Below are 12833 nucleotides of genomic sequence, written 5' to 3'. Positions count from 1 at the left end.
AAGCGTCGTAAAATAACCTACTAAAATAAAAAAAATGTATACTTGAAACCTATATTCTTTAAGACAGTGTGCAGAGAAGAAACACTGCCGTGGAAAAGATACGCATCTCGAAGCGAAGTTTGCAACTTTTTTAACATAGGATGCTCCTTCTGTCAGTAATAGAAATATACATATCGCTAGATTGCATCCTTTTGAAAGACATCTAAATTTGTCACCCGCTTTTCCACTTTCCTTTTCTTTCCTGGGGTTTCAAATCAGGAAGGTCCAGCCTGTTGCTCATTCAATTTAAATTTCTCCTTTCCTATTTTAAAGATGGTGTTCTTTCCTATTTTAAGAGCCTTTGCAGTGCTATTTACCATCTGTTGTACAGGAATAAGAGGCCTACCATTGTAACCTTCTTTCTCGAAATAGTCCCGCACATTACAAACCATTTCTCTCACCTGACTTGTAAGAGATGCATTTTTTCCGTTACGTCTAGACCTCTTGCTGTCCCTTGTATCACTCCTTTCTCCCTCTGAGCCTGTGGTTGTTTTTGTGCCGCTATCTGCAGGAGTGATGCCTTGCGACATCGTATAAATGAAACATATGGGCACTATAAATCGCGTTACAAATACACTCACAACTAAATTAAATTTAAAATTAAACTCAAACTAATTCTACCTTCATCAACAACAAAATATCTACGAAAACAATAGCTATGATAGAACACCAATACCATACTTGGTGTATCACAGTAAAGAAGGTTCAACACTTCCGAACAAAGCAACTGGCACCATGTGCTTGCTGCAAAACAGTCGGCAACGTCGGCCTGTTGTCATGATCTCTGATTGGCTAGTTTGAGTGCTTGCCATGGTAACGCTTAGAAGCCGCTGAACTGTCAATACCTTTCTAGTTTTGTATAGACTGTAGATGATATGTTACCTGGTGCCTAAAATGTACAAGGGCTCCATCATACTGGAAGAACATGCTTATCCTTGTAGCCAAGGGAACTACAAACAGCTGTTTCTCTACCTTCATTATGAACAGTGCTGTTCCCAGACGATCTCAGAAGACTAACACATACAATCTCTTTGTATGTAGTCATTTGTCATTCCTTCGTACCATTTGTAAGGCTTTTATATGTATGATTCTGCCAAACTTGAAGACCTGCAATGCACTATCTGCAGAAGACACTGTAGCCCAGATGTATTGGAGAGCACGAATGCTAATGGCTTCATTGCTAGGTGCAAGGCATTGAAACAACAACAACATATGTAGACGTGATAATCAAACAGCTTTGTCTCCACACCCATTGAAAATTTAACACATGTTCATACGAAATTTTTTTACTCAGAATAGTCCATAGTACTACCACCCCCTAAAATATTTAGCCTACTATTCCTCCTGAATCATACTTTATGTATTTCATATACAGTCAGCCTGGATATAGTGAACATTCAGCTATAGTGTTGGTTCTGACCCGCATGCATTAAAAAGTACATTAATATTTCCGTTTATAGTGAACCCTCACTTCGGTTATAATGAACCTAAAACTAGAATGTCCCCAAGAAAATGTAATTTTAAAATGGACAAAATGGTAATTTAGGAAACCCTTTCTCCTATAAACTTCCAAGAATATGTTCAGAACAAAATCTCAAATCTTCTACTCTTTTAAGTGCATTGAAAGACAAAGGATTTGTTCAGCTTCCTAATCAACTTGAAACATGTTAAAGAGAATAGTGTATGCAGTGAGGGATATAGAAAGGATTAGTTCTAACCCCTTTAAAAAAGGTTATTATTAGAAAAAGTGTTTTCTTTTGTAAAAGGGAATAAAGTGATGACCAATGGGTAACTACAAGAAGGATTAGAGTATAATGGTCCTCAACCCTTCCTCCCGCATCTTTGTAAGAGTGAACCCGGAGAAATTCCAAGGCCGAGTACACAGTAGCATACCTCTAGTGGGAAGAGGTGCGAAATCGATCAGTGCCTACTACCTACATGGCCAGATTAGATTCAAATTTCGAACTGTGAACATCAGGATGTCGAAGCGTAAAGTGTATAAGTTGGAAGATACAGCAAACATTAGTACTGATATTGAACGTGGTTTGTCCCAAATGGGCATTAATACTGTATGTGAGCCACCGGCGTGGCTCAGTCAGTTAAGGCACTTGCCTGCCAGCCTGAAGTTGTGCTCGGGCGTGAGTTCGATCCCCGCTTGGCTGATTACCTGGTTGGGTTTTTTCCGAGGTTTTCCCCAACTGTAAGGTAAATACCAGGTAATCTATGGCGAATCCTCGGCCTGATCTCGCCAAATACCATCTCACTATCACCAATCTCATCGACGCTAAATAACTTCGTAGTTGATACAGCGTCGTTAAATAACCAACTAAAAAAAATACTGTATTGTAGCAACTTTAGTAGTATGAAAGGAGACACTTCGGTTTTAGTGAACCTCGGATATAGTGAACGAAATATGCTGGTCTGCAGAGGTTCACTATAACCGGAGTTGACTGTATCTCCCTATGTGTACATTAGATTTTTTTTTTAGCATATTCCTGTCTCACCAGATGCTGCATAGGTAGTCAGTCACAATGTCTTTGGTCGATTTACAATTGCAGTCCTCTCACCTATGCTATTTAATCTTAAAATAGCATGTGCTGTGATATTTTTCGTTTCTGAGTCAACTTTCCCCGCTATCTGTTACTGGGTGTAGTGTCGCCAACTGGTAAGGTCAAGATATAGTCATTTGAGTACCTTTGTTTAGCACACGTCTTGGGATTCTGTGAACAGGGATTGCTCTTGAGGAACTCTAGACATCATCTTAATAAGATCCAAAATTGCTGCCGCATTAAGAAATAAAGGCTGGATAGTAGAAGAAGAAATCTCCTGTCTAGCTGAATATGGGTAGAGATGAGTAGATATTTTAGTGTACAATGGTGACACTAAACAGGGCATCATTGTGGACCCCAGGATACGTCTTGAAGTAGAATGTCATCAGTCAACCGAGGTCCACCTTGAGAAGAAGTCGATCTATGAGCCTAGAGTCAACTATTTCAAGCTGAAATATGCCTTAATTCACGTTGAGGTATTCGCCTTGCTCATAGGTGCTCGAGGGACTATACCAGCTTTTTTCGAAGAATTTCGACGGCAGTTTGCTCTGCCAACATCTCTGAGGGATGACATTGTGATAATTGTGTTAAAAAATCCTGCCAAATCCTAATTAATCACATGGTGCCACATTAATAGCAATTGTAATTTTTCACGCACTTTTCTTTGTTTCCCTTCTTTAAAATTTAATATCTCTGTTTACATATGTATATTAATTTTTTTTGAGAATATACTGAGTCCATAAGGGCTACCCTCAATGGGGGGGGGGCAGTTCAATATTATTATTATCAATAAGTTCTACACTAAGTTAATAAGCTTACAGATGCATGATTCTGGTGTTTCTGGCATTATGAGATAATTTGTTTTTATTTTAAGTGGTTTATTTCATGACGCTTTTTAAACTGCTATGGTTATCTAGCATCTGAATGAAATGAAGGTGATAATGTCTTCTATGTAACAAACAGTGTGATAGATATCATATCTTATGGTGCACCATAAGGACAAAATCATTGATATCATTAGCAAAGATGGTTGACTTGAACAAACTTTTCTGCACGACTGTACACATTTCTCTTTTTATTATAACTTGTCTTAACCAGGATTTGAATGCGGGCCCGCCTGTTTTATGGTCAGGCATGCTAACCATTACTCCACAATGGTGGAATTTATGAGATAATAGTTTAATGTTTCTTAAGTAATGGATAGACTTAGAGTCTTTGTAACGAGGAAATTGAAATGCCATCTACGAAATATTCTTTACAACAACAAGTTTTTCTGTGCGATATATTTGCTAAAACTGAGTCAGCTGGTAGGGCAGTAAGACTGTTTTGAAATTAAATTCCTGACACTAATATTCCGAGTAGAGAAACTGTTCAAAGGTTTGAGAGATTGAAGAACATTGCTTGAAAAGAAGCAAAACGTAAAATGCTGGGTTTCAAAAGAGCAGAAACTAAAGAGATAGGTGAACAGTTAGAACATGCACCAACAAAATCATTTAAATGTCTTGCTCAAGAGACTGGAATATCTAAATCAGTCGTCTTTAATCTTTTTTGCTAGCATACCCCAAAATATATTTTTTTTTTACCTTCGTACTCCCAAATAACATTGTAATTAATATGAGAAATGACAAAAAACAATGAAAATATGTCAATTGAAATAATTATCAACAGACATAATAAAATACGTCAGCATTTTTACATATATGTTAGTGAGTCAGTGGAATGTGCGGTATGGTATAGTTGCGCCTCGCGGTCAATTGGGAGGCCTAGGCATGGCATAATTGTGCCCTGAAGAAATCAGGTAGCAGATGGGACATGGCATAGTTGCGCCCTGAAGAAATCAGGTAGCAGATGGGACATGGCATAGTTGCGCCCCGATGAGCATAGTACACACGAAAGTGATTGTCATAAAATAAATAAATTACTTAAAAATATTACAGTGATAGCTGCATTGAAATCAGGTAGGCCTAGCATATGATCAATTTTGCTATTTAAAATAACACTTTTTTTATTGATCACACACAATAAATAACTCCATTTTTTGTTTCTACATCGATATCTTAACCCTACGGTACAGGGTTTCGAAAATTGAAACTTAGAACCATTATCAATTATTAACTCTTCACCCTTTTCGCTAAACTTAACATTCATTTTAAATTAACCTCACTATACGCCACAGACAGTGTGAAAATCACTAATAAAATGTCAAGACTGCTAAGGCCCCATATTCTAACGGCTCACTCATTTGAATATGTCAGTTAATAAAGTACTGCCAACTTCATGGTGTTCATTTTAACGGTAGGCTATTGATAATCACTGCATAAACAGTAGATAAACAGTTAATAAAGTACTGCCAACTTCATGGTGTTCATTTTAACGGTAGGCTATTGATAATCATTGCATAAACAGTAGATAAACAGTTAATAAAGTACTGCCAACTTCATGGTGTTCATTTTAACGGTAGGCTATTGATAATCACTGCATAAACAGTAGATAAACAGTTAATAAAGTACTGCCAACTTCATGGTGTTCATTTTAACGGTAGGCTATTGATAATCACTGCATAAACAGTAGATAAACAGTTAATAAAGTACTGCCAACTTCATGGTGTTCATTTTAACGGTAGGCTATCGATAATCACTGCATAAACAGTAGAAAAACAGTTAATAAAATACTGCCAACTTCATGGTGTTCATTTTAACGGTATCGATAATGAATGTAAATCGAATAAGAAATCAATAAGGTTGGTTGATTGCGAGGCTCGAGTTTCCGTAGTGTCTTTTTCTCTACCTATTTCATCGGGGCGCAACTATGCCATGACCTTTTCTCTACCTGAAGGGAACGGAGCGCAACTATGCCATGCCTTTTTCTCTACCTGATGGGAACAGGGCGCAACTATGCCCACAAAACAGGGACCCTTTTTTATATGCTGCATTTTATCTGACTGTGTGGTGCAACTATGCCCTGCCCGGAATGCTTACCTCTTCACACAACCCCAGGGTATGTGTACCATAGACTGAATACCACTGATCTATATCATCAGCAGGAAATGCTACAAAATTAAAACTATATAAAACAACCTAGTACCCCAGCTTGTTGCTAGTGATAAAGGCAGTACCAGTATGATGGATTAAATTTTTGTCACCGGATTATGCGATGAGTTGGAGACAGTGACTGTGTATGTGCCGAAGGAGATCATTTGCAATATCTGCTGTAAATAAGGCAAGATTTCTTAAATAGGCTAGAAACCTTTGATATCGCTCTTATAACTGGCCTCACCTAATGCCGTTTGGTGTCAAATGGCAGTGTAGTTGTGATCAGTGACTGGTGTAAAAACTGGCTTACAAACAGGTAATCTTATTGCATAAGCGTGATATTTGGCGTTTTCTGACTCACATATCTACTTTGTATGTATATGGGGTTATCAGCAGATCATTGCCATCTGGTGCAATGTTGACATACACTGTCTTATTAAAATTAATCTCCAAGTTCCCTTTTTGTTTGTAGATAACCTATAAGTTAGTTTGCATACAGTAAACTGTGTAACTCGGCTATAAATATTTAGTCGACCATAAAGTTAAAAATAAAGGTAGATACTAGTCAACCAGTATAGATATCTATACTTTCAGAACTTCCTCTTTACTTTCACAATAAGTATGTATTTGGTCTAAATAAAGATTGCATTGCATTTACCATACTGGCTTTTGAGTCTGAGGTTCGTGGGTTTAAACCCAACCAAGAATGATTTTTTTTTAAGATTATAACATTATTAGCATGGCTTCCTCCAAAAGAGAAGTAAAGCCGTGTGTCCTGTATCGTAGGTTTACAGCACACTAAAGAAATTTCTAAATTTGTCGTGTATAATAATTTATAAAACAGTTATATTACCGGTTGTTCTGTATGGTTGTGAAACTTGAACTCTCACTTTGAGAGAGGAACAGAGATTGAGTGTTTGAGAATAAGGTTCTTAGGAAAATATTTGGAGCTAAGAGGGATGAAGTTACAGGAGAATGGAGAAAGTTACACAACACAGAGCTGCACACATTGATTGTATTCTTCACCTGACTTAATTAGGAACATTAAATCCAGACATTTGAGATGGGCAGGGTATGTAGCACGTATGGGCGAATCCTGAAATGCATATAGAGTGTTAGTTGGGAGACCAGAGGGAAAAAGTCCTTTGGGAAGGCCGAGACGTAGATGGGAGGATAATATTAAAATGGATTTGAGGGAGGTGGAATATGATGATAGAGACGGGATTAATCTTGCACAGGATAGGGACCGATGGCAGACTTATGTGAGGGCGGCAATGAACCGCCGGGTTCCTTAAAAGCCATTTGTAAGTAAGTAATAATAACATGAGCTGCTGCCACGAAGTCAAAAAGAGGATGGTAATCGCCAAGGAAGCTTTTAATAGAAAAAGGTGCATCTTCTGCAGATCTGTGGAAAAAGAACTAAGGAAGAGACTAGTAAAGTGCTTTGTATGGAGTGTGGCATTGTATGGGGCTGAAACATGGACATTACGACGAAGTGAAGAGAAGTGAACAGAAGCATTTGAAATGTGAATATGGAGAAGAATGGAGCATGTGGAGTGGACACACGGGATAAGAAATGAAGCTGTGTTGGAAAGAATGGGTGAAAAAAGAATGATGCCGAAACTGATCAGGAAGAGGAAAAGAAATTGGATGGGTCATTGGCTGAGAAGAAACTGCCTACTGAAGGATGCACTGGAAGGAATGGTGAACGGGAGAAGATTTCGGGGTTGAAGAAGATATCTGGTGACAGACGACATTAAGATCAATGAGGAACCAAAGAGGAAGGCAGAAAGTAGGAAAGATTGGAGAAAACGGGGTTTGCAGTGAAAGATCTGCCCTTGGGCAGAACACTAAATGGAATAATAATAATAATAATAATAATAATAATAATAATAATAATAATAATAATAATAATCGTCATCCTTGGTGCAATATGGCTTCATTTTCACATGGTGCTTTGTGGGTAATGTCTAGTTGGCAAAGGTATCTACAAATATAATACACAGCTTTAGGAGAGAGTTATGAATGTATGGGTCATTGAAAAACAAATCAGTACACATGCACTGTGGTGAGAGGACATTTAATTTGTGTGTCTGTACACACCATTTGTACAGGGTAGAAGTGATATAACTGTGCAGATTAAAGGGTGCAATAGAATACTTTAAAATAAATAAAAACTACTATACGTTTTGTATTGTATTGTATTGTATTGTATTGTATTTATTAACATTCCATGGTATTCATACATTGCTTTACAGCTAGAATATGGAACAAGTCAAAAAACTTAATACTATTATAAAGTCTTAATTTATAGTCACAGTCTAGATGAAATATATATACAGACGAGATTTACAATATAGTCTACTAGTACAACACAAAGTTTTAGTATCAATTTCATGAAGCGTTATTGAATGTCATGAATTCACCTACAGAATAGAAGGCGTGAGAAATTAGGTACTTCTTTAATTTGGCCCTAAATAATCTTATGTTTTGAGTTTCATTTTTTATATCGATAGGGAGGCTATTAAAAATTTTTACTGCCATATAACGCACTCCTTTTTGATAGCACGATAGACTTGCCGATGGAGTATGAAAGTCATTTCTTTGACGTGTATTTATGCTATGAACTGTTGAATTAGTTACAAAGTTTTCACGATTACATACGAGGAAGACTATTAATGAAAAGATATACTGACAAGCCATGGGCATTATTTGTAGTTTTTTTAAAATAGTCCTACAAGATTCCCTAGATTTGGCACCTACTATTATTCTAATTACTCTTTTTTGTAATAGAAATATACTGTTACTATCTGTGGAATTTCCCCAGAATATTATTCCAAAACTCATTACCGACTGGAAGTATGCAAAGTATATTGTTTTTAAGGTATTGATATTTACTATCTTTTGCATAGATCTAATAGCAAAACATGCTGAATTTAGCTTGGGGGTAATTTCTTTAATATGATTTTTCCAATTTAACACATTATCGATTTTTAAGCCAAGAAATTTGGTTGTCGTTGTTTCTAATAGGGATCTGTTGTTAATTATTGCGCTAGAAGTTTGCGAGGTTGAATTTGCACAGGATTTAAATTGAATTATGTTAGTTTTGTTACAATTTAATACCAATTTATCGACTGAGAACCAGTCACATATTTTGAAGAGAATTTCCTCTGTTGAAGATTGGAATGTGTTGGAGTTATTGGCTGTAATTACTATACTTGTGTCATCTGCAAATAATATGGGATGACCTACATATTTTATTAGGGGGGCAAGATCATTTATAAACACTAGAGAAAGTAGGGGACCTAATATTGATCATTGTAATTAAATGCATGATTAATTATAAAATTAGGCTGAAGGTTTGCGTAGTTTGGCAACATAACATTACTGGCTCATCTGCAAATACACATGGACTCTCGTCTGGAGAGCAGCGTTCCATCCCTTAATTACTGCAGTGAGGTTGCTAGACTTCTTAATAGTAGAGAATAGCAACAGGCCTACGTGTTAATCTTTTTATTTAATCTGCAAGAAAATAGTTTATTTTATTTAAAAAACTGCAAAAGGATAAATCATTCCTTATCAGTTACTTTAATTCAATCTTCTTAATGTATCCAGCTGTTTGCTGACAACATAAAGTCCACTGTAGTCTATTCAGTTGTTGTTTTTCATGAGAAATGAGGGGTATTTTGATCAATGTTCGTTATAGATGCCTGTTGCTAGTAGCCAGAGTTGGGGTGTAGTTATATATACTGCAGGGCTGTGTCTTCTGCAACTGGTACTGATGATTTTAATTTACTTCTTTTGTGGTTTATGGATGGACAGTATAGAAGAATGTGTTCCAGATCTTCATCATGATTATTACACCTCAGACAAGTAGGATTATCAGAAATGTGAAATCGGTGTAGGTACAATTGTGTGACAATGTGACCTGTTCTGGCTCTTGTTAAAAATGTTTGAACATGTGTGGGCAAGTTTTTGTACATTTCCAGGTCATTTGGTTTCTTTTGTACAGACTGTAAAATTTTTCCTTTGTCAAAAGAGAGCCAATTATTGACTTTACTGAAGCAAAAGCATTGGATAGAGATATCACTTGAAGAGGTCTTGGTTGCAAATATGTTGCTTGTTTTGCAATACTATCGACTTTCTCGTTTCCAGGTATACCACAATGACTAGGTGTCCATCGAAATGTTATTTCCTTTTGGAGTTCTTTTAGATTACTTAGTTGTTTCTGAATTGGAATAATTCTATATGCATATAGGTTTGGTTTAATGATAAGAGTAAAAATTAGAATTGTAGAGATAATACTTACCCAGTAAAACATTGTTAACATTTAGGGGGAAATTATTTTTTTCTGAGAAAAGTATTTATCTGGGATGAATATAGCCTAGTATTAGAATTTTTTGTTCTACTCTATCCAAGGAATAAGCTGTTAAAATTTGTACAGTTATATTACTTCCACCTGTATAAATAAGATGTGTTTTGGTTGTAGTTAATAGTGAATTAAAACTATATCTTAATATTTATATAGCTGTTTTTTTTTATGTTTTTCTTGTAGCGAAAGCGGAAGCTTGAAGTACAAAATGGGTTTCCCTGCAAGAAACTCTTCCCAGAGGATAAGACTGTCATGTTGAGGTAAGTGGTAGACATCATTAATAGTCTACTGTGTGAATTATAAAGTAAGAGCTTGTGGTATACTTTAGTTTGTTTAATGTAAACTGTGTTGTGAAAGACATGGATGTTGATGGAATTTCTTTTAGGACATGTATACAGATTGTTCTGAAGAAAGGTTCCAATATTCAGAGGGGAGGTAGTATGCATTAAAACAAGAAATAAAAGTCCCATAAACATTGTTCCTGAAATTAATATCGTCTGAATAATGAGCAAATATTTACCATCACTGTAAGGACAGCGTATCTTCCACTGTGAGCTCTTTGGCAAGAAGGAAATAAGTAAACAGAAAGTAACCGTTTGTCACTACGTGTTTTGTTACTTTCCCAAGAGCTCACAATAGAAGATATGCTGCTCTCACAGCGATGGTAAACATTTTGCTCATTTCTAAGAAGGTAATGAATTTTAAGACCCATGTTACTGTTACAACAAAACATGGACCTATTCAACAGATACGAAATTAACTTACCTGACTCATACAGCAATAATTGAAGACCTAACATTCTAAATGTGCTAAATACTATCTCCAGGGCCGGGTATTTATGGAGATCGCGAAAATCACGACATAATAAACATACAATAGATTTGTACTAATCTTTGCGAATTAAGTGATTCTGATTATTAATATGCAGATAAAACAATCGCGACAAATCACGAAATAGAGTTTTAATAGCGAAATTTGAACACATTCGCGAATTATTACTGTTGCGTCGTTTTATAGCGAATTTCATATGCTGAGTTTTTTTTTCGGATTTTTTTCACTTGAACTTATTATACATCCAAGTAGGCTACAATTCATGGTATTCCAGGTGTTCTGATTACATTAGTGAACTCAAAAGACGGAGAATTCAACATTTCCCTAATAATTTGAAACTGTTAATTTGAAGGGTTGCAAGTTCTTTTGTTTTTAATTAATGTATGTTAAATGCAGTCTCAATCCAACAAATATTGTCTTTTGGCCATACCGCACCTTTATCAGACTCTGACATATCTTTAATGTTAAATATTTGGAAAGTAATATTCTTACTGAGTTAATACTCCAATTCTGAAATAATTGTGTTTTCCAAAATTTCCATTAATCTCTGCCAAGAGTACAAAGCAATCTCCAACAATCTCCACCGACACCAGTATTAAAACACACAAATGATGAAATTAATCTCTATAAATACCTGCCCCTGACTATCTCCAAACAAGCTGAGACTGATGAAAGAATAGCATTGGGTAGGTTTTCTGTGATTAGCCTACTTTGGTTTCTGCCTCCATATCCATTAGTCCTACACTGTTTTCCAATAACGTCGTGCTATTCTCTTATTATTTGTTGTAAAGTTGGTAAGCAATGCATGTAGTTGAGTGATATTGTGACATATTTGTGCATGTAGCTTGAAGAAGAAGCCACACGAAGGCTGCATCCCTTTGGAAAAAGTCAAGGTGCAGCGGAGTGTCATCCCATCGAAGGACAACCCCCCACCTGAGATGAATGACTGGTTATTTCAGTTCAAGGTGCGCTATTTCTTTTAGGATTAAATTGATGTTTGGACTTGATAAATCTGAGCATTGCTTGATAACGTGTGCTTTTGTGTATTTTGGAAAGGCATTTACAGTACCTATGAAGACAAAACATACGACATCCAGGAAAGTTTTGATGTTATGGAAAGCTTTAGATTGGAATAGGACAGTCATGTTTAATTACAGTTTATAGTTATATAAAAGCCTCAATGGTGAGTGGCAGCAATAGCTTGCATAACTTATGTAATATTATATCATAAGGGTCTACTCTACTCTGGGCCAGAACATGCTCTATGGGTTAGTGATCAGGACTAGTATTTTGAAGCTGTGTTTATATGTGACTTCAAATCTAGCTTGAATGATTATCTGTTTTCCCTAACTATATGACGAATATCAGACAATCCCATGGTGAATCTTCGAATTCATTTTGCTGTCACTAATTCCATCAATGGAAAGAGAGGACAGGGAAGACCACGGCTCAGATGGTCTGACATGTTAGCCAAAGAGGCGGGGAAACAATGGTCGAGGACAGCAAAGAACAGAGTTTTGTGGAAAGAACTAGGGAAGGTCATTGTAAATAGATAACGTAATCAGGGTTAAGATATTGTAAATAGTAAAGTCACTATTAGTGAAAGTGTGAGATAAATTTTGTAAATAGTAAAGTCAGTGTTCAGAAAGTGTCAGTTAAATAGTGTAAATAGCAATCAGTGTTTGTCAAAGTGCTGGTGTTAGTATTATGTGGAGAGTGCAAAAAAAATGAACAAAGAACAGAGTGCTGAGACTAATTAAAGTTTAACAAGGTTATTAACCATGTCACAAAAGTAGTATACACGACAAGCTCACCTGGATTGGCGCACCAAGTGAGTACACTTGGGCCATCCCTGTCGAGGGGGTTCTAACCCCATCACAGGAGGCCTGTACCCAACATGGGACATCATGGCTAGCATTCATTCAATTCCATCAATACTAGATAAGTGCACAATTATAATTAAATAATTCAGTAAGAAGAACTTTACTTTGTGAGGTTGATGAGAATAGT

General features: G+C 36.3%; 1 protein-coding gene across 2 annotated transcripts in view; it reads left to right on the top strand.

Annotated features, from left to right (window-relative positions):
• ago (F-box and WD-40 domain protein 7) overlaps nt 1-12833 on the top strand; it is a 40627-nt gene that overhangs the window by 3939 nt on the left and 23855 nt on the right. For both annotated transcript variants that reach the window (XM_069815061.1, XM_069815071.1), the window contains exons 3-4: nt 10176-10252; nt 11668-11788. In XM_069815061.1, coding sequence (XP_069671162.1) covers nt 10176-10252; nt 11668-11788 — 198 coding nt within the window. The remainder of the gene's footprint in view (nt 1-10175; nt 10253-11667; nt 11789-12833) is intronic.

This window comes from Periplaneta americana, chromosome 2 (assembly GCF_040183065.1).
Source record: "Periplaneta americana isolate PAMFEO1 chromosome 2, P.americana_PAMFEO1_priV1, whole genome shotgun sequence".
NCBI classification, from domain to species: Eukaryota; Metazoa; Arthropoda; class Insecta; order Blattodea; family Blattidae; genus Periplaneta; species Periplaneta americana.
The sequence above is the reverse complement of the archived record's forward strand: the minus strand, read 5'-3'. Positions and strand labels throughout refer to the sequence as shown.